Raw genomic sequence first — 26,538 nt, 5'->3', positions numbered from 1 at the left:
ATTATGATAAGTAATAAAGCAGGACCTCTGTCCTTTTCCCCTTCAATGATCATATATCTTTATTATTCTCATTATTTAAAACAACCATTAGGGGGTTGATCGTATCTGAATCTAGTTTAACCCTTTTGGTCCGGCTCATGATCGTATTCGAATCTAGCCGTAAACCTCATGGTCACTTGGGGGCTTCTTGTTCAAACATAGGTCGTATTCGAACCAAAGAGAACATAGTTGTCATAACCCTCTTGATCGGCGCAAAGCCAAACTCACTAGGGGGCTTCCTGATCGTATCCGAATCATAGCTTCACCCCTTTTGGGTCCGACTTGGATCGTATTCGAATCAGGGTCGTTAAAAACCGCTCAAGGTCATTTGGGGGATTCCTGTTCAAACATAGGTCGTATTTGAACCAAAGAGAACATAGCTGTCGGTACCCTCTTGATCGGCGCTATGCCAAAGCCACTTGGGGCTATATGATCGTATTCGAATCTTAGCTTAACCCCTTTTGTCCGGTTTACTGATCATATTCCAATCAGAAGCCTCCAGTTTTTATTTAATGTTTGATTTATATTGTCTGAAGCCTAGTGTTTTGTCTTACTGTTTTTTATCGTCTCAAATCTAACTGTCAGTATGATTTCAAATTAAACCGGCTCGGTTATTTGACAATGAGTCGCCAAGGCATAACAGTCATCAGACATATGGAAGTATTGACTTCTAAAAAAGATTGGGTTATCAACCTCATCAGCAGGGTCATGTAAATCGGCAGTCCAGATTCAAAGAACACAGGTATGACAGTGTCATTCATGAACAGACTTCTCTATGTTTTTTCGTTAGTCAAAGGTTTTTTCAGTCTTGTTTATCTTACATTTGGTTCTGTTTTTCCACTGTGATAATTTCATAGTCATATATCGGGTGTTTTGACCCGTCCGGTGCTAAACCGCCAGGACAGTTTTTTCATCTTTTACAAGAACAGATTCAAACACTACAGATGCGACCATGGATATAATGCATATATTGACATCATGGGCAAAAGGTCATATGCAGCATTCTATGCACGATGGCATAGGCAAAATATGCAGTTTTCAAACTAACCTATTACAAGGCATTGAGAGCCCAAAAGGTTAGACTGTTTTCTCTCTTAAGAAGGTCTTAAGCGAAAAAGTTGGATTATTCAGATGGTTATGACTCCTCCCTGGCTGGCTCACCTCCCTCCATTGTTTGGAAGCTGGGATTGGACCAGTCAAAGCCGTTCAGAGCAATGAACTCAGACTCATCGTCAATTAGACCGGCCGAGTCAATTTCCGGGGCAAAAGTGTGTTGACGAACCGGCGGGATTAGATACGTCACTTTATAAGAGGGAGTCGCCATCTTCTTATTCTCCATATCAGAACTCGGCTGATATTTGTCGATGTTGGTCTCCTCACCAAGAGATGGTAGCCTGAGGACGAACTCCCCTCACACAGGCAATAAAGTCATCTTGCTCAAACGGAGTCCCGTCTTCCTTCATGGTAGGGTACCCTTTGGCCACGTCCACCGGGTCTAAATCCGGCACCCAGGCTTTGGAACGGCTCAGGGCAGTCAGGGCTCCGGCTCTTGCACAAGACCTTTTGACCTCTTGAAATCTGGCAGGTAAGATGGATAGCTTCTTCAAAACATCACTCAAATGGTTGGGTCCTTGATTGGCAGGGAAGATAGTAACAAGTGCCCGTTGAGCCCCAGTGTACAGTTGCTCCACCAAGGTATAAACCGCCTTCAGTTTTATCACACTGTTTGGACTCAGATTGTTACTCCGTGGACCTGTGAGTATTTTCACAAAGGTTAAGCAGGCGGTTTCTATTCTTGGTAAAAATAGAGTATAAGTGACTAATGCAAATGACTCACCGAAGATGGCAGAGACCATTTGAGACACACGGTTTTTTAAGCTGGTGAGCTCCGTGGTAACCTCCTCAAGAGCCGCCTCTGCTGCCTCGGCACGTTGTACCAGCAAGGTCTTCTCATCGGCCCAGGATTTCTTCTTCTCAGTCAAACTGGTCTTCAATTTTTCAGTTTCAGATAGACTCAATTGGAGTTTGGAGTTAGCAGTCTTTATCTCTGCCTCTTGATCTGCCAGCCGGGTCTTTGCATCCGTCAATTGAGAGCCCAATTCAGTTAGGGCAGTCTACAAACATGCACAGGTGTGTCAAGATTTAACTAAAGGTTATAATGATTGAAGTCCCAAGTGCTTTGCAACGCAATACCACTTGGCACTTGGGGGCTAATGTCTGCCAAAGCAACTTTTATGCAACATGACTGTTCTATGCTTCAAGTCCCAAGTGTTTTACAAAGTAACAACGCTTGGCACTTGGGGGCTAATGCATGACATTCAAAAAGTTTTTTAAGTTGAGCCGGATCACACTACTTATTTGGACTGATTTAAAACAGTTATGAAGTTAAGTACCGGCTCATTTATGATAAATTGAGCCAGCCCTTGGGGACTATAGGTGAAGTTTATACTAATCTGTTGGACTTAGGAAAAATCTAAAGACAAGGTATCAACCTATACCATAAGTCTACAGATCATTCAGGTTCATCATAATCTGAAGACTTGGGGGCTGGCAGAGTATATATAAACTGGAGAACATACCTCATATTTTAGTTGCAATTGCTTGACCATCTCAATTTCCGAGTCACGGCTGGAATGCACATGACTGAGATAGTCGGACAACACGTCACTAACGTTCAGGTGAGCATAGTGAGAGACATCAAACCGTACTTTCTGCCTTTCCAAGGCCTCTTGTTTGGCAGAGTTCCTAGCCAGCACTGTTGGATTACCTGGCTCAATGAATCTGCTGCCAGTGATCAGAACGTCATGGTCAGGAGACGTTGGCGGGTTAGCTGAACCAGGCAGCCTGACGGTGGATGGATCGACAATGGTTTCGTCAGCTGACGGCTCAGGAGGGTCCAATTGAGCATGGACAGCCGAGTCTTCTGGCGCTTAAGATTGAGCGGGAGGAGTTGATGTTGCCGGTTCAGGTGCAGGATTTTTTGGGTCTTCTGCCGGTTTAATCACCTTGGCTTTCTTGGACTTTGCTTGACCACTAAGAAAGATTTTTATGAGACAGTTAGTATAATGATGCAGTTTTTAAAGATGCAGAAGAAAGATGATTTTCCTTACCCAAGGGCAGTCTTGAAAGCCGGAAATTGAGTTTGCGATGAGTCGCCAGAAGAGCGAGAAACCTCCTGCAAAGGTAAAATAAAGTTAGTGATGCAAGGAAATAGATCCATTAATGGAAGCAAAAGACAAAGATAAAAGAAACCTCATTCTGGCGTTTTTGAGGAGTTTGTTGTAAATCGGAAGGCAGTTCATCGTCATCATTAGTCCGGGCCTGACGGCGGCTCTCATGTTGTTGTTTTTTCAAAAGAAAATGAGGGTCTAAATAAGCCAAAGGGTGTGAAAACCTTACTTTCTGGGTTACCAGTCGAAGTTTCTATCTTGGCAAAGGGGCTGAGTTGGAGGAAATAGTTACCTCTTCTTCCACGGCCTGACTGGCCCCCGTGTCGTCCTGGCAATAGTCAGTGTCAATAAGGTAGTTAAAAACTGTCCAAGGGAGTTAAGGGCTACCTCCGACTCAGAAGCATCATCCAGGTGGAATAAGTCAAATGCAGTCTTCTTCTTTGGCTTCCGGGTTGTTTTCCTGGCGGCCATGGCAGCGGCTCTAGCCTTCTTGGCAGCTTCATGATCATACTTGGCTTTCCAGAAAACAGATTTGGCCTGTAAGCAAGCAAACAGATTAAAAAGCCATGCAAGTATTTAATTACTAAGGAAAACAAAAAGGAGGTCAAGGGGGTTTACTTCTGGTGCCGGGTTAAGTTTGCAGAAGGGGTTTAATCCAACTTTACTGCAGTCCTTGTATTTGCCCTTCACGAGGATGGTTGACATCGCAACAATGTCTTCTTCAGTTAATTGTACAGAGCTATGACGCAGAGAATCATCTGGGCCTCTGCCATATTCATACATCAATTTGGATCGGCGGCTTAGAGGGATGACCCGCCACGCGATCTAGCAACGGATCAGGTCAACTCCAGTTAGGCCATTTCCCAATAAAGCTTGAATCCTTTTGATAGATGGGATAAGCTTCTTGCGTTCAGCAGGAGTAAGCTTATCGGCGTTGAATTGAGATTCCGCCAAGTTCCAAGCTAGGGTCGTTGGTACACTCATTCTGGCGGTTCAAGTAAAAGTACTCTCTGAAGAGCTCCACAATCGGTTCTTCTTGAAGATATACCTCACAAAGAACTTGAAAATTGTAGATATTGGATATGGAGTTGGGTCCAAGATCTTGTGGGTGAAGTTTGAAAAAGTGCAGAATGGCTCTGAAGAACTTTGAGCCGGGTGGTGAGAAACCCCGATTCATGTGATCAGTAAAGACGACAACTTCACCGTCTTTGGGCTGAGGCCGTTCTTCGTCCGGTCAGGAGCACAATAAGACATAATGTTTTTCTCTGGCAAAAATCCAATGGTGACAAATTCTTTCAAGTTATCTTCAGTAACAATGGAAGGGACCCAGTTGCAGACTATTGGCGCTTTAGACGGCATGATGAAAAAAGGGCAAGCTGAAAAGAAAGTAATTTACCGGTTCAATTATTGGTGGAGTTACAGATTCATGATTATAGTACAGATGAGTAATGGCAGCTTAAGTAAAGGGCTAATGATATATACGGAAAAAATGAGCCGGAGTCATAAGCCGCCATGACTAAAAGGTATTCGAAGGTTGCCAGAATCAAAATTGTCTAAGTGTTGAGACAAACAAGTTTCCCAAGCTGTGGCTATTATTCTGGATCAAAATGGTTCAGAAAAGAAAAATAAAGTTAGACCTAAAAAACGAGCACAAAGGAGTTCGTTAGTTCTAAAGAGGCATTTATACAAGAGAAGGGGATCTGCTAGTGTCTAAAATGAATGAGAAACAGCTACCGCATAAGTTCTGCACTACTTTTAGATCGAAAGAGGGTGCGGTAGAGAAGTTGCAACGAATCTATGACGAACAGCGAAGAACACAGGAAAGAGAACTCGCGAACCCTAATGCAGATTTAAGGGGTGAAAAGGGCAAGAGCTTACGGATGCGCGGCTACTGCGGAGGATCGCCGCCGTTCTCTGGACGAACTCAGGGCGATGCAGCGGCGAACGTTGAGGAAGACGGTGAGCGCTGCGGCGGCGGCGAAGCTCGAGAGGCGGAGTGGTGGCGATGGGAGGAAGAAGAAGAAAGAGGAAGGACTGGCCGAGCCTATTTATAAGGGGATAAGTGAACGGGCAGACGCGAAAATCAAGGAAGACCAAGGTAATGATTATCCAGCTAAATGGATGCCTCGATTTTCGGAAAACATTTAAGATAAGGATCCGTTGAAGATGACGTCGTGGTGTTTTTCCAAATTTTCTGAAGATGACGTCATGGCGGGTTACAGAGCTTTTAAAAACAACAGAAGATGGATTTCGACTAAGTGTTGGAGGTTGACAAGAACAAAGTTCAAATCAACTTGGGGCCTTGTTGGGAATATGACTACCAGGTATGACCCGTCCAGGAGGGGCTGGGTCAATCCTAATGGCGGGTTACTAAAAGAAGCTCAGTGAATATACAAGGCGATGGTTTAGTATAAGACTTGTAGTAGGCCCAAGCCCAGAGGCGGCTTGAGGCCCGTGATTGTAAACCGCCATGTGTAAGAAAGACTTGTAAAGAAAGGCATGTAAAGGAAGTCACCGAGTCGGACACGTTATATGAGCCGGCCGAGACTCTGTAAGTCGCCAGGCGTCAACCCGTGTATATAAGGGGACGACCCGGTGGCGGCTTAGGGTAAGAAACAACAGATCGGGAAGCCAAGCTAGCGTATTTCGCTCCTTGGTCATCGAAGCTTAGCAACACCACATCAACTGGACTAGGCTTTACCTTCACCGCAAGGGGCCGAACCAGTATAAACCTCTCGTGTCCTTTGTGCCGATTAACCCCTTTAAGCTTTCTAGTTGCGATGGCTCCACGACTAAGTCCTTTCACTAGGACATCTCCCGTGACAATTCCACGACAGCTTGCCAATTTAGGCAAGGTTGGCAAAAATGTGTGGCAAAGTGCGGCAATGCTAGGCGTAGAACCAAACAGCCCCTATATATATCAGTGGGTGGAAAAGACATGGATTAGATTCAAATGAAGGCAATATAAGGTGCAAAGTACTACTAATCCAAACTTGATCATACTAATCCAGTACTACTAATCCAAACTTGATCACTTTTACTTTGGATATGCACCATGTTTACTCTACTTGAATCTAATCCATGTATTTTCCACCCACTGAATTGATAACTCATCATAATCATAAAATTATATGATGAGACTACTATAAACCAGTACAAATACATCGGCAATATGTAGTAGGAAAAATGGCAAACTTTACCAATAGCGCTCGTAGCCTAGAATGTGCTACTACTAGGAAGGTGTAGTAGTAGCGCTAGGTGGGGAAACACGTTACTGCTAGGAAGGAGTAGTAGTAGCGCCTAGATGGAAAACACGATACAGTAGTAGCGCACCCCAACCTGCGCTACTGCTGAACATTAGCTGTAGCGCCGTATCAGTAGCGCGCGCCCTCGCCACTACTACGTCTCCAACACGTGCTACTGCTAGGCTTTTCCCTAGTATTGCATGTTTGTTGTAAAAAAATAAGGACCACCCTGGTTTCAAATTCAAGATCCGCCACTCGCATGAGGAAGTCATATAAGGGCATGTACAATAGTTGATAAGATAGTTTTATCTTAAGTTTTACATGTAATGTAGAGATGACAAAGAAAAATATCTACAATGGGTCATCTCTTAGCCTTATCTTCAATAACTAGCAATTCCTAAAAATATGGTGAGACATATTGTGCTAAGAGATCATCTCTTGTCCTTAAATAAGAGAAAACAAGCCTTTTCTTATGAGTTCTCTCTCTTCCACCTCATCATTTATCCTACGTGGCACTCCTAAGATAGCACCATTGTACATGCCCTAACAGATTCTCGCCTTCTGTTTCAGTATGTTTATCGTCTGGTGGCATCACACGGCCATTAAGCTAATAAATATAACAATTAATTTCATGTGTCTAAATAAGATATAAGCCTAAGCCTAATCGAAAATTAGGGAGTACTACATTGAAATCTTTGATGAATCCATTCCCATGAACCAAAGATTTCTGATATAACAATTAATTCCATGCGTCTAAATAAGATATAAGCCTAATAAAAAATTAGAGAGTACTACATTGAAATCTTTGATGAATCCATTCCTATGAACCAAAGATTTCCGATATAACAATTAATTCCATGTGTCTAAGTAAGATATAAGCCTAATCGGAAATTAGGGAGTACTACATTGAAATCTTTGATGAATCCATTCCCATGGACCAAATATTTCCGATTGGGAAAAAAAATCAATGAATTGATCTTCCAAAATTTCAATCGAAGACACCGGTAGTTTACTCTTTCGGTTTCGTACACACGCATGGACCTGCTATCGGTGGCAGCGCCCTTTCCTTGACTGCCGGCGACTCCATAGTAAAATAAACCGACATTCCACAAAGGCACAAATGCCCGCCAGCCGGCCGGCCAGCCAGCGCACGCCCCACCCGTGTATTTAGGCCACTCCGCCGCCCCACTCCCGAGGGAACGAAGCGAGCGAGGCTGACCATTTCGCACGGAGGCACCGAGGACTCGAGCCATGGCGCTGCCGCTGGTCCTGCTGGTTCTGCTCGCCGCCGTGGCGGCGGCGAGGGAGGCGCACGGGTACGTGGCGTACAACACGAGCGCGGGGACGGTGGCCGGGCTGCTGAACGTGCACCTGGTGCCGCACTCCCACGACGACGTCGGCTGGCTCAAGACCGTCGACCAGTACTACGTCGGGTCCAACAACTCCATCCAGGTGCGCCGCCTCCCTCCCTCCCGCGCGCCCGCTATCGCTCGCCGTCTTCCATGGCCGCGGTTCGTGATTTCTCCCGTCTGCGTGCATTGCTGCAGGGCGCGTGCGTGATGAACACGCTGGACTCCGTGGTGGACGCACTGGCGAGGGACCCTGGCCGCAAGTTCGTCGTCGCGGAGCAGGTCACGTGCTCGCCCAAATTCCCGTCGAATTTTCTTCCCCTTTGCTTTGGACGTTTCTTCCCTTGTTTCTGTCTCCACTTTACCTTGCCCACGGAAATATCTTCTTTTACCTCGTCGTCGTGATTGAAGTTGAACACAGTAATGATTGAACAGTCATTGCTGCTTGCTTGCTTGTGTCACGGATGGGTGGTCTCGTTTTAAAAGAGCACGAATCAAACCCACTGTTTCAGTGCAAGTCGGCCGGCAACCCCATCTAGTTAATTCGGTGGTGGGGCCACACCGTTCACGTGATCAGCTTATCCGGAAACGATATTATAATGACCATATCTTGCTCGACGATTCTATATATAGGACTGTTCATCCTTCAGTTGGCTTGTAATGATTGGCCGTATGAATCAGCCGCGGCATCCGGCGACATGGTATATATGGAGTACAATGTCTCTTGTGGAAGTTACATAGAAAATTGTTGGCCAGAAAATTGTTTCTCTCTTTATGTTACTTGATAAGTTATATTAAATCTTCATAACTCTGAATAAGACTTATGTCTTTTGCATTTAGGCCTTCTTCCAAAGGTGGTGGGTAGAGAAAAGCCCAAAAATCCAGGCCATAGTGCACAAGCTAGTTGATTCTGGTCAGCTCGAGTTCATGTATGTAATGTGATTTCATTATTTCCTTGGATCTTTTATAAATAAATAAATAAGCGTATATATAATATATAATTTCGATAAACTTTGGATATTACGATTCAGAAATGGTGGGTGGTGTATGCATGATGAAGCTGCCACCCATTATATTGACATGATTGATCAGACCACACTTGGTCATCGGGTGATTAAAAAACAATTCAACAAGACTCCAAGAGCTGGCTGGCAAATCGATCCTTTCGGTCATTCTGCTGTGCAAGCTTATTTGCTAGGAACAGAGGTAATGTTAACATCACATTTCCAAATTGTTCTGAAAGCATTGAAGTACTAGATTACTAGTATAAAGTTTTGCTATATTATTGTAGTACAAAAACATGACTCTTCCTCGGAACATCAGAACTTAGTAGCCTTTTTGTGTTAGCATCTTGCCTCTGCTCTCAGAAGGATAATGTGAAATCAGTATAGTAAGCATGCCGCATGCCTATAAATTATACAGTTGGACTGATTTTTTTTCACATCTCAGTTCACTGCAATCTGATTCCTCTAAGTTCGACATATTTTTGCAAAACAAGAGGTAAATACAACAGGATTTGAAAACTCCAGTTTTTTCCAGGTGGATTGTCATGGTTGAGATTTCTTCCAGGAGATAATTTAGTTACAAACGTAGTCCCTTGTTTAATCTCTCATTTTTATATGGTTTGGTTAATAGCTAAACAGATCTTAGATCGGAGTCATGGTAAAGTGGGGCAAGATTGAGTAGGTGGGTCTGATTAAACTTCATTAGTGGTTTGTCAACTTGGTAGCATCATGGTCTCCCTTTACCATTAGACCAGCACTAGTTAATTTTCATTTACTAGTCTGGAGTTACAGGTCCTCCTGCTTATGCTGGTAAAGTTTACTGCTCAGTTTTATGTTGTGATATGACGACTGATTGAAAAACATTTAATCTTGTTTCATAATTTTATCTGTGATCTTATATCTCTTCCTGGAACATTCCTATAATGTGGAGATTTTATATTTGCTTTTTTGTTGTTATAACTGTAGCTTGGTTTTGATTCTGTGCACTTTGCAAGAATTGATTACCAAGATAGGGCAAAGCGTAAAGACGATAAAGGCCTGGAAGTTATATGGCAGGGCTCAAGAACATTTGGTTCATCTTCTCAGGTTACTACATAGTATTCTTGTGTTGCAAATAATTATATGCATTCTATTCATCAGCATGTATGATTATGTTGAAAATAGTGGCCTGTATTCTGTTCATTTAAATGTATGACTGAACTGCAGATCTTTACGAATGCATTTCCTGTCCATTATAGCCCTCCCGATGGGTTTAGTTTTGAAGTTTTGAATGACATGACACCTGTTCAGGTAAATGGCTTTAGGCAAGCAGTTTCAGTGACCTCTAGTTCTTGGAAGAAACTCTAACATATTTAATATTCATTAACAATCATTTGTAGGACGACCCGTTGCTGTTTGACACTAATGTTGAACAACGCGTTAATGATTTTGTTTCTGCAGCCATAGCACAGGTAAACTTTCATTTGTTGTAAAAGCTTTTGGTTTACTCGACCAATTCGGAAGTAGATTTTGAACAAAAACCTGGATCTGACTTCTGGTGTTTCTATTAATCAGGCAAACGTTACGCGTACAAACCACATAATGTGGACCATGGGTGATGATTTTAATTATCAGTATGCTGAATCCTGGTTCCGGAATATGGATAGACTTATTCATTACGTGAACAAGGTATGCTGGTTAATAGATCTCGACTGTCAGAATGCTAGTTGACTTGTTGAGGCTCTCAAGTTTTGATGTATACTGTTCTGCTATCGTTTTCTTGGTATTCCGCTGACTCATACTTTTTTCTTGAAAGGTAAACCATATTTTTTTTTCAAGAAAATGCAAAGCTTGCGTTTCATTGTATTGAAAAGATAAAAACAGTATTTACAAGCCACAGCTCTGGAACCTAGTGCACATCCCAATCGGGGGGGGGGGGGGGGGGGGGGGGGCGCAAGAAAACCGTATATATTATAAGGACATGCATAATATTTATGAGCTTTGAGTGTTGCCCCTATGTTCATGTATGGTGACAGGGTTACAAGACTGCATTTCATTCAGGAAGAGAAGAACATACATAACTAATTCCATATTCCTCCTGTAAAATGAATCTTAACATCTACTGAACACATTAGTTAAAGTCAGTTATCTATGCAGTTCGATGATATACATGGTTAACTAATGTCCTGAAACTATTTGAAGATAAGAAATTATGTCCTGAACACCGCAGGATGGACGAGTGCATGCGCTGTATTCTACTCCATCCATTTACACTGATGCAAAACATGCATCAAATGAATCTTGGCCACTCAAACGCGATGATTATTTCCCGTAAGTTATCGATACTCACTAAAATGATAAGAGTTCATTCTTTACTCCCTAATGCCATTGCATATTGCAGATATGCTGATTCAACAAATGCTTACTGGACTGGGTATTTTACTAGCCGTCCAACTTTCAAGGGATATGTTCGAATGCTCAGTGGATATTACCTGGTATCATATATTTTTAATACAAACCTACAACCACAGAATTGTGGTGATTAAAAATCATGTATTTAAGTTAAAAGTGGCTAATTATAGGAAATGGCCTTTTCTAACAGGCTGCACGTCAAATAGAATTTCTTGTGGGAGGATCATTCACTTCTAGCTTGGAAGACCCACTGGGAATCGCCCAGCATCATGATGCCGTCTCAGGAACAGCAAAACAACACACAACTGACGATTACTCGAAACGCCTTGCTCTCGGAGCATCTCAGGTTTATAATTTTCTCTTGCAGAAATGCTTCGGTGAAAATGCTCTTCCAGTTTTTCATACAAAATTATGGAGTGGCTATTCACATCTTGTAGGTTGAGAAAGGTGTAAATACTGCTCTGGCTTGTCTGACAAGCTCTAAGGGAACATGTATGTCTCCAGCAGTAAAGTTTAGTCAGGTGAGTTAGGATGGACTTTATTTTCTGTAATAGTATTTATGATTATCACATTCTGTTTGTACATATATGTCGACATCACCTTTCTTCATCTCGAAAGGAAACACGACAGTATGATCTTATTTAACATTAATTATTTGGCTCTGTTTTAGCACAGCACATTACTCTTTACACATAGCCTAGTTTGTTCGCCGAATATGTTTACGTGATCTAACAGTTCCATTGGCAAATAATTTTTTTAGTGCCAACTGCTCAATATAAGCTACTGCCCTTCAACTGAGGAACAAATTTCAGGAGGAAAGGGTTTAGTAAGTACTATCTGTTTTAACGTAATGTTTGCCAGTTATGATGTTGCACATACTTAGAATATCTTCTGCAGGTTATAACTGCTTATAATCCTCTTGGGTGGGAACATAGTGACTTCATACGGGTTCCGGTATGCGTCTAAACCTATATTGTGCACTTTTATCCAATAGATTTTGGTTCTCTGTAACAGAACAATGCAGATGAAGTGTATCGAGGCTCACTAGGAGATAAATATGCACTCAATTATTTCAAACCTTTTGGTACTTTGTGACATATGGAAAGAAATATGCCGTCAAGGCTTGTACCTGTTTTTAATCCTAGGTTCTTGAGCTAATTTACTTGTACATACCCATAATTATTTTCCCTTTTCAGGTCAATGACTTACACCTAGTCGTAAAAAGCTCTGATGGAAGTTTTGTCGATTCACAACTAGTTGAGGTAGATAATGTGACTAGCAATTTAAGGAAGTTGTATGTGAAGGCTTATCTCGGAATCAATACAGACAAACCCCCGAAATATTGGCTAGTGTTTCAAGCTTCTGTGCCACCAATGGGATGGAATACTTATTTCGTCTCAAAGCCCAAGGGAGCAGGTGAAAATTGCATCTGCTTAAGATATTCTATTCCGGTTTATATTCTTTTGATAAAATTGTGAATTTCCCACTAGGAAGAGCTGCTTGATTTTATTCTTGTTAGATCAAAGAAACTTTTGTTTATGTACAATGTAGTGATGATATAATATATTTCTGGTGAAGGTGATGAACTGGATAACAGGGTATTACAAGAGAGTATATTCTTACTCTGTTTTTCTTCATATGTACAGATAATATGGCATGCGATGTATGCTTCAGTTCTCTTCAGATTAATGACGAGTTTTCAAATTATTTTTGTTATCTTCACTAACATCAACGTTAATCACTAAGCAGAAATTTATGGTTCTTTCAAGTGCAACACACTACAAATATGATTAGTGATTACATTCTTTGCTACGTCAATATGAAAAATCTGGTTTTCATCTGAGTGTTTATTATTAATTTATTTATTCGTTTTACATCATTTACCATTGAACTATCCAGGATCTAACAGAATGGGGTATGTCTCAACCATCGCTTCTCCAAGCAAAGACACAGTTGAAGTTGGACCAGGGTCTCTAAAGATGACATTTTCGTCAGCATCTGGACAACTTACGCGGATGTTCAATTCTATCACAGGAGTGAGTCCTAACACATTCTGGTTCTGCTATAAAAAGTAAATTGATTTGTGTCCAGTAAAATTTCACAAATAGTTAAGTATAAAAGATAAATTAAAGACTGTTACTTATCAATATGTATGTGCATATGCAAAATTAGATCAGAAAACAGTTTTTTTTTCAGTTTATATGTTCAAATTTGAGTGATCATAGTGCGGTTGCTGGTAGGTATCATTGTGAGAATTGGTGTTTGCTAGATAGGTTGGCATATAGGCACTAGCCAAAAGAAAAAAAAAATAGTGCCGGCATGGTGGCCACCTTGTTGGAGACACGCTTGTTCAGCTCCAGCCAGAGCGATCACATGCAGAGGATGATCTGGAAGAATCTACTACTGACCTAACCCTGATTACTCAAAAGTAGATAAAAGTAAAAGACAATATTCTTCTCTGCTTTATTGAGAGGGGTCGGCCCCTTTATATAATAGACAAGACTTTAGCAAAACTGAAATTGAAACTCTAATACAATCTCTAAACTGACTGGACTCTTTCCTAACAAAGATGCTTAATCAACTAGGACTGGAATTCCACCCAAAAAAACTAGGACTGTAAATAAGGGATAAGAGTAAGACTCCACATTTGATGGACTGGTCCACATAACATGATCAGCGAGCTCACCTCCTTCCAGCAGTTTGGTGCCACAGCCACGCTAAGCGCCGGCTACCATTCCGCTACAGAGGTTGCAGCCCTAGGAGTGAATCAATCAAGGCGCATCGAAAAGCAGGATGGAGTACCAAAACCTCCCTCGAGAAGGAGCGCTGCAGCAAGATGTGGCTCAGGTCCTCCGGCGCTTGGTCAGAGAGCTGGCAGCAAGGTGGATGGGGGAGAAGCCGCCTGGGAGATGCTACGCCTGCTGATCCACCAATCATGCCAGAAACATAGCCTGGATCTGTGGCCTAGGGACAAGGAACAGGTCCTCTGCTTCGCGGGGAATGGAGATTGACATCCCTTGCTATGGCTTGTCGTGGACTACTTTCTCGAGTCAGCGGCATCTGATGCAAGAGCCTTATTGAGCAGCCGTGGGTTGTGAATGCCGAGGCGCCCCGATGCACGCGGAAAGCAGGCAACGTTCCAGGCAACAAGGTAGTGCCCACCTTCGGCTTCCTCCCCGCCGCGCTAGAAGAAGCCGCGGCGAAACTTGTCGATACACGATACAGTTGATAGACCATGGCGGTTGGTCAAGCGAGACCATCTGATACACCAAGGACGGAGTGAGGACTGAGTTAAGCTTGACTAACCTTCATGCGCGGGTGAGTAGAGGAGCTTTCCACACTGTCAAACGGCCAGTGATCTTGTCGATCAGGGCCTGGAGGTCAGACTTCCGCAGCAGGCCCGACTGTCGAGGACCAGTTGGAGATCGATGGCGTCGCAGCGGATAGGAGAGATAGAGCTCTTCGCAAAGTTGTAATACAAACCTGTCTATGCATTGGTGGTTTGCTTTATTTATAAGCGGGGCGAAAGCCTTTTTCGGTAATGCAAACCTGAAGCCTCCCGAAGCAGGTTTCTCTGCAATGGCATGAACAAACACTGCCCTATAATTTACCATTGTTGGCCATTGACCATTTTGTCTAATATTTTGTTACAAAGAATGTTACATCATCTAAAATTCGATTTAGCTTGTACTCCCTCCGTTCCAAATTACTCGTCGTGGTTTTAGTTCAAATTTGAACTAAAACCACGACGAGTAATTTGGAACGGAGGGAGTACCTGGTTTATGCATTCGCATACTTTGCAAGCTAAGCAATATGCCGTGCATAATACATGGTATTGAAAATTATTGCCGGAAGATAATTCTCATAGTCGATCAACATTGCTTTTCCTTACTGCTTTTGTATGCAGAGTTTAAAGAAATTTATTATGTTCGCAAGTTACAGGAGTCCTACCACATGTTTATTCATCCTGATATGCAGTAGCAAAATTTTATATCTATTTTAGGTGGATTTACCAATTCAACAGAGCTTTCTTTGGTATGGTTCAAATAATGGTGATGGCGCGGATTCACAGGTTTCATTATGGAGCTAATTTTTTCTTTATTAAATTATACCTGTTTCACACGTTTATTATTTGTCTGTATATGTTTTAATCCAGGCATCTGGAGCTTATATTTTTAGACCAGATGGGTCTACACCGACTGTTGTTTCAAGATCGGTAATACTAACTTGCATGTTTAAGTTCAATTTTTTATCTGTTCATCTATGCACCGTTTAAAATCAGTGTATATTATTAACATTAACTCCAAAATTACTTGTGCTTTATGTATTTTCTGCATTAGTTTATCTTCTCAGCAAACTACAGTTGTTGATCACATACCTCCAAAAGATACAATAAATAGTACTCCCTCCATCCCAAAATAAGTGTCGCTGATTTAGTACAACTTCTTTGCTGATATATTTTGTGCAAACTATAGAGCAGATGAAGCCATGGTATCTATTATTGTTCCCTTTTGGTACCTAACATCACAAGACTTGAACTATATAGGTCCAAAAGGCATGATGAACAGTCAAAATATAATCCAGTTAGTCTCTCAGGCTATTATAAAAGATGTGGATTTTGGGGGAAATTTCTGGATGGTTTGATCCCTAGGAGTAGGACTTCCACACCCTTATATATGCAACTCAACATGGGCTTACAACTTGACTCACACATGACCTCTACTAGCTAGTCATGTTTTCCCGTACCATCTCACACACTAACCCACACCCAACAAAGAGATAGCACTTGAGTACTTGGATTACCTTTCTAATGTTACTTGAATAACTTCACTTCTGCATTATTTACTATTTAAAAACTTTAAATACATTTTCTATGTGATCTATTGATTTATGTTTATTCTATATTAGGTACCGTTAAAAGTCATCCGTGGACCTCTGGTTGATGAAGTCCACCAGCAATTCAGCCCGTGGATTTATCAGGTCAGATATAAATTTACTCAAATCGAGGATTGAGATTAATTTTGAGCCTATATTAATAGCATTACATGGAATCTATTTGCTACTCCCTCCGATCCAAAATAAGTGCCGTGGTTTAGTTCATATTTGAACTAAAACCACAACACTAATTTTAGCCTTCTCTGCTGTTGCACTTTTATGTGCTAAGTTTTTCTGAAAAGATAGATGACTATAGGACTTCACGATCCTATATATGACAAATTTTAGATATTATTTAGCTCCAACAACTTAAGGTCACCACGAAAAGAACATATCATGTGGCTAAGGCTAAACTTCTTGATGTCTGGACCCAATGTGCCTCCTGTTCAAGTGAGAAGTAGTGGGTCGTCCAAATTTGTTATGTAATACATGGCCCATCCAAGCATCAAGTTATGAAGAAGATCCCTATGATCTCTCAGTGGAAGCTTTGGTTTCGGCCTTAAGCCATACAAAGATAAGATATACGATTTGTTACTTAGATTTGATTCGGGAAACCCCTATGACGAATAAATCAAGTTATAATAGAAAAACAATTCTTCTATATTACCCGAGGAAAGAGCCTCTTCCAAACTCTAGTACAATAGTTTTTATGATCTCCACTGGGCTTGTCGAGCTCGTCCTTCATCCGCATGACCTCATCACCAGGGCCACCTACGCCATCTTTGCCAATTGCATCATCGCTGAACTTCACCTTAAAAATTGTGCCACTGCCTTGCAAGAGCAGAAGGCGGTCATCACTCGCCATGTCGAGCTAGCAGCCATATCGCATTCTCCAACCCCTTCGAAATTACTTTAGCTGTAATTGTCTTCTAGTACAGTTTCAGTTATGACTTGTCAATCCCTCGTGCCTTCATGTCAACATCTTATTTTTCAGGTGTAATATATTAATTATGATAAAGCCCTCTTTGATTATCTTTTAAAACATTCTATGTCTAGGTTACAAGACTATATAAGGATAAGGAGCATGCTGAAGTAGAATACACGGTTAGTAATTTCCTCTACTTCGGAGAATAAGGGCCTGAATTGTATTTCTCCATTCCAGAAAAAATGATATCCATCATTATTGAACATGCACTGAAGTTTATTTTGTTTTTCCTCTCATATGTGAAAGATTGGGCCAATCCCGGTCAATGATGGCATAGGAAAGGAGGTCATCACAAGACTGACAGCAAATATGGTCACAAACCACACTTTTTATACAGATTCGAATGGAAGGGATTTTCTCAAGAGGGTAACTATCAATATGAGCTATGCTTCAGATATTTGTTACGATCTAATTAATTTCTTTGTACCTTGGTAAAAAATTATCTTACTGTATGAAATATTCTTAAATACGGAATATATCATAAGCCAACCTTCTCATATTTTTCCTGAATTATTTTATGGGTGACTGTTAAGGCCCTACTGAACATCTATCTGATTTAATACGTTTGACTTTTGAATCTCTGTACTCTCCTTTTACACCCACGTTCTTCGTGATTTCATCTATAGGTGAGAGACTACAGGGAAGATTGGGATCTTCAAGTGACTCAACCGGTTGCAGGAAATTACTATCCCGTATGAACATTATTCACATTTTAATACTGAGATACTCTTTGATTTCCAATATATAATAATAATACTTTTAATATAGATAATTCTAAAAGTAGAGCTAGCTATGTCTCTTCTTTGCTTTTTGAAACTTCTGTCAAACTCCTTTTGATTACAAATATTTTGCCTCCATTTCAATATAACAATTACAAAATTATGTACTTAATTATATAATTCTGTCATCAGTAGGCACAAAGCTGGAATAATTTTACACCTGCATATAGCGAAGCCACCAGGGAAAAAGGATGTATAAGAGAGCATTTATTTTCAGGACTATGCATGACACTCCCTCATTTTTGGTTCCCCAAATAAAATTTCCTATTTCATCATGCTTTCGTGGCTGTTGTTGTTATTTAAATAGTTCTATTTTCTTACAGATTTTTCTCTCGTGTTGACATTACAGGTCAATCTCGGAATGTATGTAACAGATGGGAAATATGAACTTAGTGTCCTTGTTGATCGTGCTGTTGGAGCTTCAAGCATTCAGGATGGTCAAATAGAAATGATGTTCCACAGGTATTATAGCTTCTATTGCAGTACCATATTTGTGCTGTTTACCAGGATAGACTGATCCAATTCTAGTTGGTTTCTATATCTAACTATGGTAGCATTGTCTTGAAGCTAGCAGACAGCTTGAACTACAAAGAAATGCCAATGTGTCCATTAAAACAGCTAAAAGTAGCAGTTTCTCATCTATCTCTTTTGGAACCACCTATGTTTAAACTTACTATGCAATATACTGTTTAATGTGTATTTTTAACTATAGAGATCTTTACCAACTTTGTTATCAACCTATTGAAATCAATCACAAATCTGTGTAATCAATTTCAGCATGCCCTTGTAAGCTCAACCTCTAATCATGATACTGTGCATGTCAGGCGTATACTTCATGATGATAGCAGAGGTGTGGGGGAGCCACTGGATGAAACTGTTTGCGTTGACAGAAAATGTGATGGGCTCGTGGTATACATTCACTCGCAGCATAGTATCCATTTCTATTTCCTCCAGTACCGACCTGACATCGCACCAAGTTCACTATATAAAAATCAACATATACACACAGTAGGACACAGTACTGTTTCCCCTGCAGAAAATTAACTCTGCCTCATACAAACTATTACAGGCTAGGGGTACTTATTATGTCAATGTCAACAAGCTTGGACATGGAGCTCACTGGCGGAGGACACAAGGACAAAAAGTTTATTCACCCTTTCTTCTTGGTTTCGCTCATGAGGTATATTTGTATAGTTCTGTCAGCCTGTTTTCTTAAGTATTTTCATGTCATTATTCCTACCTACAGCTGTAATATTGTTCTTACAGGATGAGAGCAGTTGGAAATCCTACAGTGTTGTGAAAGCAAGCATGATGAATGCAAATTACAGTCTTCCTGATAATGTGGCAATCATCACCTTGCAGGTTCACAATTTATTTATCAATTTCTCAAAAAAAAACTATTTATCTCGGACCTTATATATCTGAATATTGATAGCATCTATTAGTCACTAACAGAGTGTGGCTTAATATTTCAGAGTCTCGATGATGGTACCGCACTTCTCCGCTTGGCACATTTGTTTCAGGTATATTCCTACTTTACATAACTGTAGTTTATATCATATTTATTTCTACTTTGTTCACTGAACAATTTTTTGTCCGAGTTGCAGGCTGCGGAGGACCCACAGTACTCAGTGATGGCAAAAGTTGAACTGAAAAAATTGTTTGGAAAGAAAACTGTAAGTAATTTATTGTACTTTATCTCTTTGCATGATAAGAATTTGTTGTAAAAAAAGTTCTGTCGCATGAATTATACTCATGAATATTTTTCCTTTCGGAAAGAGATCTAGCCCGAAATGCTCACTTGCTCAGTGCTGTTCCATTGCGCAGATCAAGGAATGGACTGAAACTAACCTGTCCGCCAACCAAAAGAAGGAGGCGATGAGGAAGCTCAAGTGGAGGGTTGTCGGAGACACCGAAAGTGGTCCTGCCCCAATTACCGGTAGCCCGGTTGACAGTCAATCCCTTGTTGTCGAGCTGGGGCCCATGGAGATACGCACATTCTTGCTGAAACTGTGAGCTGCAAAAAAAGAGATATCTTTATGTAATTCCGTACATGTTCTAGGAGATCATTGTGCCTTTCATTTCTGTGAGCAAGTACCTTCTGATAGTTATGTCCTTGTACAGCAATAAATGTGCCCAGTCACAACTTTCCCAGCAAATGTGCCTTCCGTTTCTATGAAGAATGACTTGTGAGCTCCATATTTGGTCCAGTTCCGGCGGGCTGAGCTAAGCTGACCCCGCTGCATATGTACTCTTTGTGGGGGAGTCCCCATTCATGAGAGTTCGTTGGTTGTAGCAATACCTTCATTTTACAATCACCGTTTCAAGATATACGTACTATGCAAAAATCGGTAGGCCGTGGTGATCTAACCTGACCACTCAAGCTGCCATTATCTAATCACTGTGTGTGCTTTGTCCGACAAGTGACAGATGCAGTGTAACGCATTCTGTTCTATCCATATAGTCAGAACAGGGCACAACAGTTACAGCTTTACCGTTTATATACTACTTCGTGTAGGAGTGTTAGCGTTATTATGCAGTCTCGTAGAACAGTCGACTAGAGCGTAGCTCCAGCAAAGAATGTGTTCCTCAAATTCTTGGTCTCTTGACAAAGAATTCCAGACTTCTGATGGGTTCAGCTTTCAACTAACTGCGACGTCATGCATCCTCCCTCTTATCTGACTAATCTTAGGCCCTGTTTGTTTGGGCTCTTACTTCTGCTTTTGCAACGTTTCCACTTTGGCAAAAAAAAAACTCCTAAATAGAGTCTTTTTGCTTCGAATCAGTATTGTTATATGATGGTATAAGCCAAAAGCCGAAGCAAAAATCACCTATTTAGGAGCTTTTTTCGTTTTTTTTGTCAATGTGAAAAAGATGCAAAAGCAGACGCAAAAGCCCAAACAAATACAGGGACTTAAATATAAAGCTCCTCAGCCGCTCCAGCGTGCCTTAGGCCTGACGACGTTAATGTCGTCCCATTTCAGGCACGACTCACATCCATGCATTCTTGTTTCTTACCCAAGTTCTGTTACTTTAAAGGAAATGGAAAGGCCCCCACAAAAAATGGGAAAAGGATGTTGGACAATCTGTTTTTTTAGGGAGAGGCCATGATATATCTATCTCCACTATTTTAAAAAGTAGTAGGCCATGATCCGAAAATTCGAATCTGAGCCCAGTCTCAGCTGCACTCGATATCACATCCGTCCACACGCATCGGGATGTGCCCCTTCAGTTGTATTCGCAGCTGTATTCAGAAGGTATCGACATAAACATAACGTAGGCCTCAGTCGCATTAAAAACGGTAGGAGCCGTCTCCTCTCGGCCGGAACAGGCCCTGGCGCACGGCCCAGTTATTTTTGTGTGCCATCCCGAGCCGTCAGGCTTACACGGAAATGCTGATGTTTCTCAAAAAACAAAACACGGAAATGCTGATCCTGCCACATAATGGCAATTAGCGTCTACTATCAGAGTTGTTTGCATGCTGGGCATATGACAAAGCGTGCGATTGCAAAAAGCGTCCAAAATGTGGCATTGGATGCAGGAAGTGGGTTCAACATTTTCACACGAGTTTGCGTGTGGGGTTTCTGACCTTACAATTTGTAAATCTCATACTGCTGCTGGAGCAAGTGTCGCCTGAGTACAACAACTCTCCTGCAGCAGGAGAATTTTCAATGCGAAAATGTTTCCTTGAGTAAACTCTACTGTTGGATTTTGATGTAGTACAACAACTCTCATACTGTAAGATTTTGCTGTAGTACAACAACTCTCATAACTGATTAAGGAATTTCTGGCTCATTAGATAGGGCGCCATACATAGGTTCAGGCCTAGATTTTGTGATTTCATTAAGTGCTGACTGGTTTGTCTAAATAGCAAGTAGATGAATACAAGGAGAAGCAAACAAAGGTGGCGATGTGGCAAAAGAGTTTAGGCTATCCCAAGCTGACATTCATACAGACTACACTGAAGGATGAATGTAAAACAATGATTGCTCCTTACATGGATCTAAGAAACAAGCTACAAAGTGAGCGAAACGCCATATACTATGCTGAAATGATTCATACATCTTCAAAATGATGGTCAGCGGAGATCGTAGTAATGCCTAAGATAGTACATTAGGTAAGGCGCACAAGAGAATCGCCTACTTCCAGGACGGCTCTCTCGCAGAAGGTTTTTTTTTCTGAAGCAAGAGTCACTAGGTGCTACGACTGCCCACAATGCCTTGTGCGCCAGACACTCGTGGAGGGCTTGTCTCTTAAGCTTGTTCATATTGTGCTGTGTATGAAAATTATTTGCAGATAATAAGGATAATGAAGTTACAGCTAAGTTGGTGAGCACATCTTCACAAAAATAAATTGATAGGATGTTCACCTTCGTCAGGGGAAGCCTTCAGTTTTATGCCGTCGTAATGCCGTGTCATCGGCAACTTCTTCGACATCATGTCCCACATTAGCGGCAACCATCCTTCCTCCAGCGGAACAAGGGGGATGAACTGTATATATTGCGCAACATTTTGGAAGTTATAATTACTGTTCCATGCATGAATGTGTAGCAGGACGGAATTAACCAAGGTTGGATGTAATTACCATCTGCGAAGAAGTACACATCAGTCAATGACAGTACTACCTATATTATCACGGTCAAATGGTGGATCACTGAGACACTTACCACGAAGCATGGATCGAAAACCCCTCTCCATCTATAGAGCCACCTGCGATACATCTTCATTTCTTGGCACTTATCATGCCATGGATGCACCTCCAGCCAGTCATTGATAACTCACCACCAAGTCCTAGTTCATCCTTCAGGTCTTGCTTGGACATCACCACCACAAACGGATTGAAGTACCTAAACCATTTCCTAGCGAAAAAAGAAAACACATCTCGTCAGTACAGCTATCAAAAACTTCGATGCACTTAGTCTCATAGCAGTTAGAAGACTTACTTCCGCAGTTCCCTAGAACAGCCCAGCATGTTGTCATAGAACCGAAGAACATCCTGAAGCGACAGCTGGTCATGGTTTAGTCCGACGGAATGACAGAACTTCTCTCCCCACTCACTCTTCACCGCCGGATCACCTGGCGGATTCCCAGCACCACTCACCCTATCCTGCTCCCTTCCTTTGGAAATGACCTTGTACGGAATTCTGCACTTCTCCATGTACTCAGCAATCCCAGGCTGGCCACACAACCCTGTGGCAAGACCATGATCCCTAACCATGTCCCTTGCCAGTGATGTTGAACATTCAACTTGTGCAGCCTCAGTACCACCGCCAACCCTTGTTCCACCATCAGCATTACTTGCATTTTACCATCATGTCAGTATACCGACAACTGACGGCCGGCAGCATAATACATTTCCTTGTACTTACTCACCCGCTCATCATTAGTCTGCGATGGTTGCTCAGCTGGACAGTATGGCACTACATCTGTAAACATGGCACAAGTTTTCAACCTCATACTTAGAACAACTTCACGGCTTGCTGCCGCCTGAGCTTCATGATCGCATGTTCGACCTCCTAGCAACAATCCCCTATTGTTTGGGGTCTCATCTTCTGAATTTTCTCCACCCACTGTAGTGCCGATTACGAGCATACCTGCATATTCGATAAACAACAGATTATCATTCCAGACCTACTGCTGCTTTAACACTCCAAGTTCATCTAAAGTATCCGACTTGCCGCCCCCGCCACCGTCTGCATGTATGTAATCCGCCCATTGATGCCACATCCAGAAATTGGTCCTCCAGTTATTTAGTCAACAAAATTTAAAGTACACAACCCACGCAACTCAGTCACAGATTCAGAACTGTCATACAGGTAAATAGCAGAGGAGCAAGCAGTGCTCATTGAACTGCCGCAAAACAATTTCTTGCATGGACTTAGTCCTATCGGCGTTTAATTGTCTGTTACCATACCATATCCCAAAGCCAACCTCCCACAAGTACAAGTTGTAGAAGTCGTATGCCTCACCAAGGGAGTCGAAACTCAATCCAAGTTCTAGTTTGATCACACACTTCATAGAAGCCTTGGCGAATTTGGGAATAGATTATTCCAGTGCACTCATTCTTGAGGCACACAGAGTTCTGTCTGGTGGTGCAGTGCCCATCCGCAACCTGAAATGACCATGAATCGATTTCAATTTCCAAATTCAGTGAGCATTCTACTACCACATAACATCTGTTTGCAGAGTTAAAATAATAGAGAGCACACAGCCTTGACATTAATAATTGCATCAATTATTCAGCCCACCATATGCCTCCCAGGTTAAATAGAAGAAACGAAGCATTTGCTGTTTCCAACTGACGAGCAGGGTAAACTGAAAAAAAAATCAAAGAGGGCATCACCTTTTCGTTCACCCAGGTGCTTCATGGTTCTCCCTCCTATTGGATTGTGTAGAGTCAGAGAAGCATTCTTTTTCCCCGGCGTTCCCCTCCCGGCCTAACGGGGCTGCGGCCACATTCATGCCGAGCGGAGCCTGACCCGACAGTGGAATCAGGCGGCATAGCCGGATGGGCATCACGGGGCGGCAGCAGCACAAAGGAGACCGGATCTGGATGTTCTAGACTGTCCGCAACCGGATCTTGTAGGAAACCCGCGAGTCGCAGCGTGGTCACCGGCGATGGTGGTGGGCGGTCACCAAAATCGTGGACCGAAAATCCAGCCCCCAAGGCAAACAAGCAATCGAAAGACGAACATCGCGAAAGGGAAACTCACCGGTCCACGGGATCTGCCGGGAACTCCAACCCGTCGGCTTCCATTGCTCCGCCGCCAGAGGAAGCACAAGCCGCCGCAGAAATCTGGTTTCTCGTGTCGCCACGGCTCAGGTTTTCCGAACGACCTAGACTACCGTCATGGACCACAGCTCAGATTAGTCCACACGATTCTGGTTGACGGCTCGCAACGCCCCCGTGACGGACAAACGCCCACGCTATGAAAATGGCCCACTCGTTCGCACTGTTGCGGGTCGTATACCGCGAGTATTCTTAATATTCTTCAGATTCACTCTGACGCGCCAGGCCTACTTTTTACCATCCCAATGCAGCAACCAGCGGCAGGGATTTCGGGAGCATCTAAGCCCGGGCACCAAATTGCCGTGTACGCCATGATCCATCAATCACGGTGACGGCTCACGCGTAGGCGACGAGGCTATGGTGCTAGTGGCAGTCCTGGGGCTCCTCATGACACGTACTTGTTGGCGCTACTCCGGCCCCGATGACCTTGGACCCACGTATCTCCAGTGTCTATGGCTGATGGCGTCCTCTGTCGGGCAACTCCGGCCTCGGCGACCCAGCAGTTGCGTCTCTTCCAGCTTGCCTGGCTCACCGATGTCCCGATGGCTACGGCCACGGCAATATGGATCTGTGTCCCTCCAGTCCCTGCTTGTCGGCATTGCCGATCGCCGTCGCTCCACTCCCTCGTGGTTAGCTTCGCCGCCTGCCCTACCCTGTACGCCTCGAAACCCTCCCTTTTGCCAGATCCAACGCTTGTGGGTCCGAAGGCGGTGCCACCCTCTGATGGCAAGTGCAGCCCCGCTAACCCTCTTCTGACACGGTGGCTCCGACCAGCGTTGGCTTCCTCATCTCTGACTCCAGATACAACGACTATGGGATTGCTCAGCTTAGGCCAATCATTGCTCGGCTTGCCGGTGCTGGCAGCGGCGGCGTCTGTGGATGTCATTTCCTTCTTGGAGGCGCTGTCAAGGCCCTCGGCTTCTCCCCTCTTTGAGCTCAGGGGAAACCCTAGCTCTGGTTCCTCCGGACCGGATGGCGATGGTGTCTCGTCGTGGACTTCCTTCTTGAAGGTGCTACCTTGCTCACTCGTGTTGTCGCCGGTTTTGGCTTAGGCGATGTTGGAATACTTGCTGATTCGACATTGCCGCTCTTGTTTCGGGCTTGGTAGGTTTAGCTGTGATGTATCCTTTGTTCGGGCCGACCATCCCTCGTCTCTCTGCTTCAGGCAGCATGTTCACGCATGTGTGCGTTCATGTCATGTGTTGTACCCCTCTCTGAACTCATTATATTCCTTCTATCAATGCAATGATACACAAGTTTTGTATATTCATGAAACAAAGTGATCCATCAATCACATAACACAGCTCAAGCTATATCTGCTTTGGTGAAGCATTATGTGAGGGATCAAAAGAAAACTCGGGTAGGAATTGTTCGACATGGATGGCTCAAACTGAAGGAGGAATATGTCAAGGTAAATATAGATGCATCTTTTAATGATGACTCTGGCTCAGGAGGGACGAGCACTATTCATATATGCTCTGCTAGACCATTACACATTCTCGTACACTACTAGAGACATTCATTAGAGCATCATGTTTATCATTTGAATTCAGTTGAGTTTTAAGTAAATTCAGAATGAATTGTACATCATTATAGAGTGTTGCACTATCTTGAGAGATCAAATAAAAAATGCACCATGGAGGTGCCGGAGAAAAAAAAAGAGTTGACAGTTAAAAAAGAAAAGAAAAGAGAGGGAAGGAGCAACACTACTATCCTTTTTCATATGCATTTGTGTTTCAAAGTACCACCTAGTTTTATCGTATATCATAAAGTGCTTCAAGGTACTATTATTACATTTGAGAGAGAGAGAGTTTTCATGCACTTCATGTTTCATACACAATTTGGGATCTTTACGTAATAGAACTTGACTTGTATATTTCAATGATGAGTCTCCTCAAATGCTTTAGGTCTT

The 26,538-nt window shown here is 42.6% G+C and overlaps 2 protein-coding genes and 1 long non-coding RNA gene across 6 annotated transcripts; 1 reads left to right on the top strand and 2 right to left on the bottom strand.

The window, feature by feature from the left end:
- Nucleotides 1-455: 455 nt before the first annotated feature.
- Nucleotides 456-3,914, bottom strand: LOC125532722. Its single transcript, XM_048696667.1, has 6 exons — nucleotides 3,828-3,914; nucleotides 3,597-3,746; nucleotides 3,045-3,072; nucleotides 2,619-2,968; nucleotides 1,877-2,153; nucleotides 456-1,792 (listed from the first exon to the last, which is right to left on the bottom strand). Exons 1-6 carry the CDS (start codon nucleotides 3,912-3,914, stop codon nucleotides 1,416-1,418), a joined length of 1,269 nt encoding a protein of 422 aa, XP_048552624.1. The 3' UTR covers nucleotides 456-1,415.
- A 3,652-nt stretch (nucleotides 3,915-7,566) lies between these two features.
- On the top strand, nucleotides 7,567-19,996 carry LOC125548760 (alpha-mannosidase-like). Its single transcript, XM_048712308.1, has 29 exons — nucleotides 7,567-7,906; nucleotides 8,002-8,085; nucleotides 8,644-8,732; nucleotides 8,835-9,009; nucleotides 9,774-9,893; nucleotides 10,014-10,097; nucleotides 10,187-10,258; nucleotides 10,362-10,475; nucleotides 11,017-11,117; nucleotides 11,188-11,281; nucleotides 11,389-11,544; nucleotides 11,636-11,719; nucleotides 11,959-12,024; nucleotides 12,096-12,152; nucleotides 12,395-12,614; nucleotides 13,098-13,234; nucleotides 15,202-15,270; nucleotides 15,355-15,414; nucleotides 16,107-16,178; nucleotides 17,130-17,177; nucleotides 17,305-17,424; nucleotides 17,685-17,750; nucleotides 18,187-18,299; nucleotides 18,662-18,746; nucleotides 18,907-19,017; nucleotides 19,104-19,199; nucleotides 19,313-19,360; nucleotides 19,445-19,513; nucleotides 19,665-19,996. Exons 1-29 carry the CDS (start codon nucleotides 7,706-7,708, stop codon nucleotides 19,851-19,853), a joined length of 3,000 nt encoding a protein of 999 aa, XP_048568265.1. The 5' UTR covers nucleotides 7,567-7,705; the 3' UTR covers nucleotides 19,854-19,996.
- LOC125548772 lies at nucleotides 13,632-24,791 on the bottom strand. Of its 4 annotated transcripts, none has more exons than XR_007301165.1 (10): nucleotides 24,180-24,791; nucleotides 23,806-23,948; nucleotides 22,780-23,430; nucleotides 22,504-22,695; nucleotides 22,422-22,424; nucleotides 22,207-22,327; nucleotides 19,936-20,139; nucleotides 19,689-19,854; nucleotides 14,505-14,772; nucleotides 13,632-14,403 (listed from the first exon to the last, which is right to left on the bottom strand). It is a non-coding gene; the product is annotated as an uncharacterized LOC125548772 (long non-coding RNA). The 4 variants fall into 4 exon arrangements; XR_007301166.1 differs by having other exon boundaries at nucleotides 13,632-14,382; XR_007301164.1 differs by having other exon boundaries at nucleotides 13,632-14,772; nucleotides 24,180-24,790.
- Between the last annotated feature and the right edge of the window lie 1,747 nt (nucleotides 24,792-26,538).

This window comes from Triticum urartu, chromosome 1 (genome assembly GCF_003073215.2).
Source record: "Triticum urartu cultivar G1812 chromosome 1, Tu2.1, whole genome shotgun sequence".
Classification (NCBI taxonomy): Eukaryota; Viridiplantae; Streptophyta; class Magnoliopsida; order Poales; family Poaceae; genus Triticum; species Triticum urartu.
The sequence above is the reverse complement of the archived record's forward strand: the minus strand, read 5'-3'. Positions and strand labels throughout refer to the sequence as shown.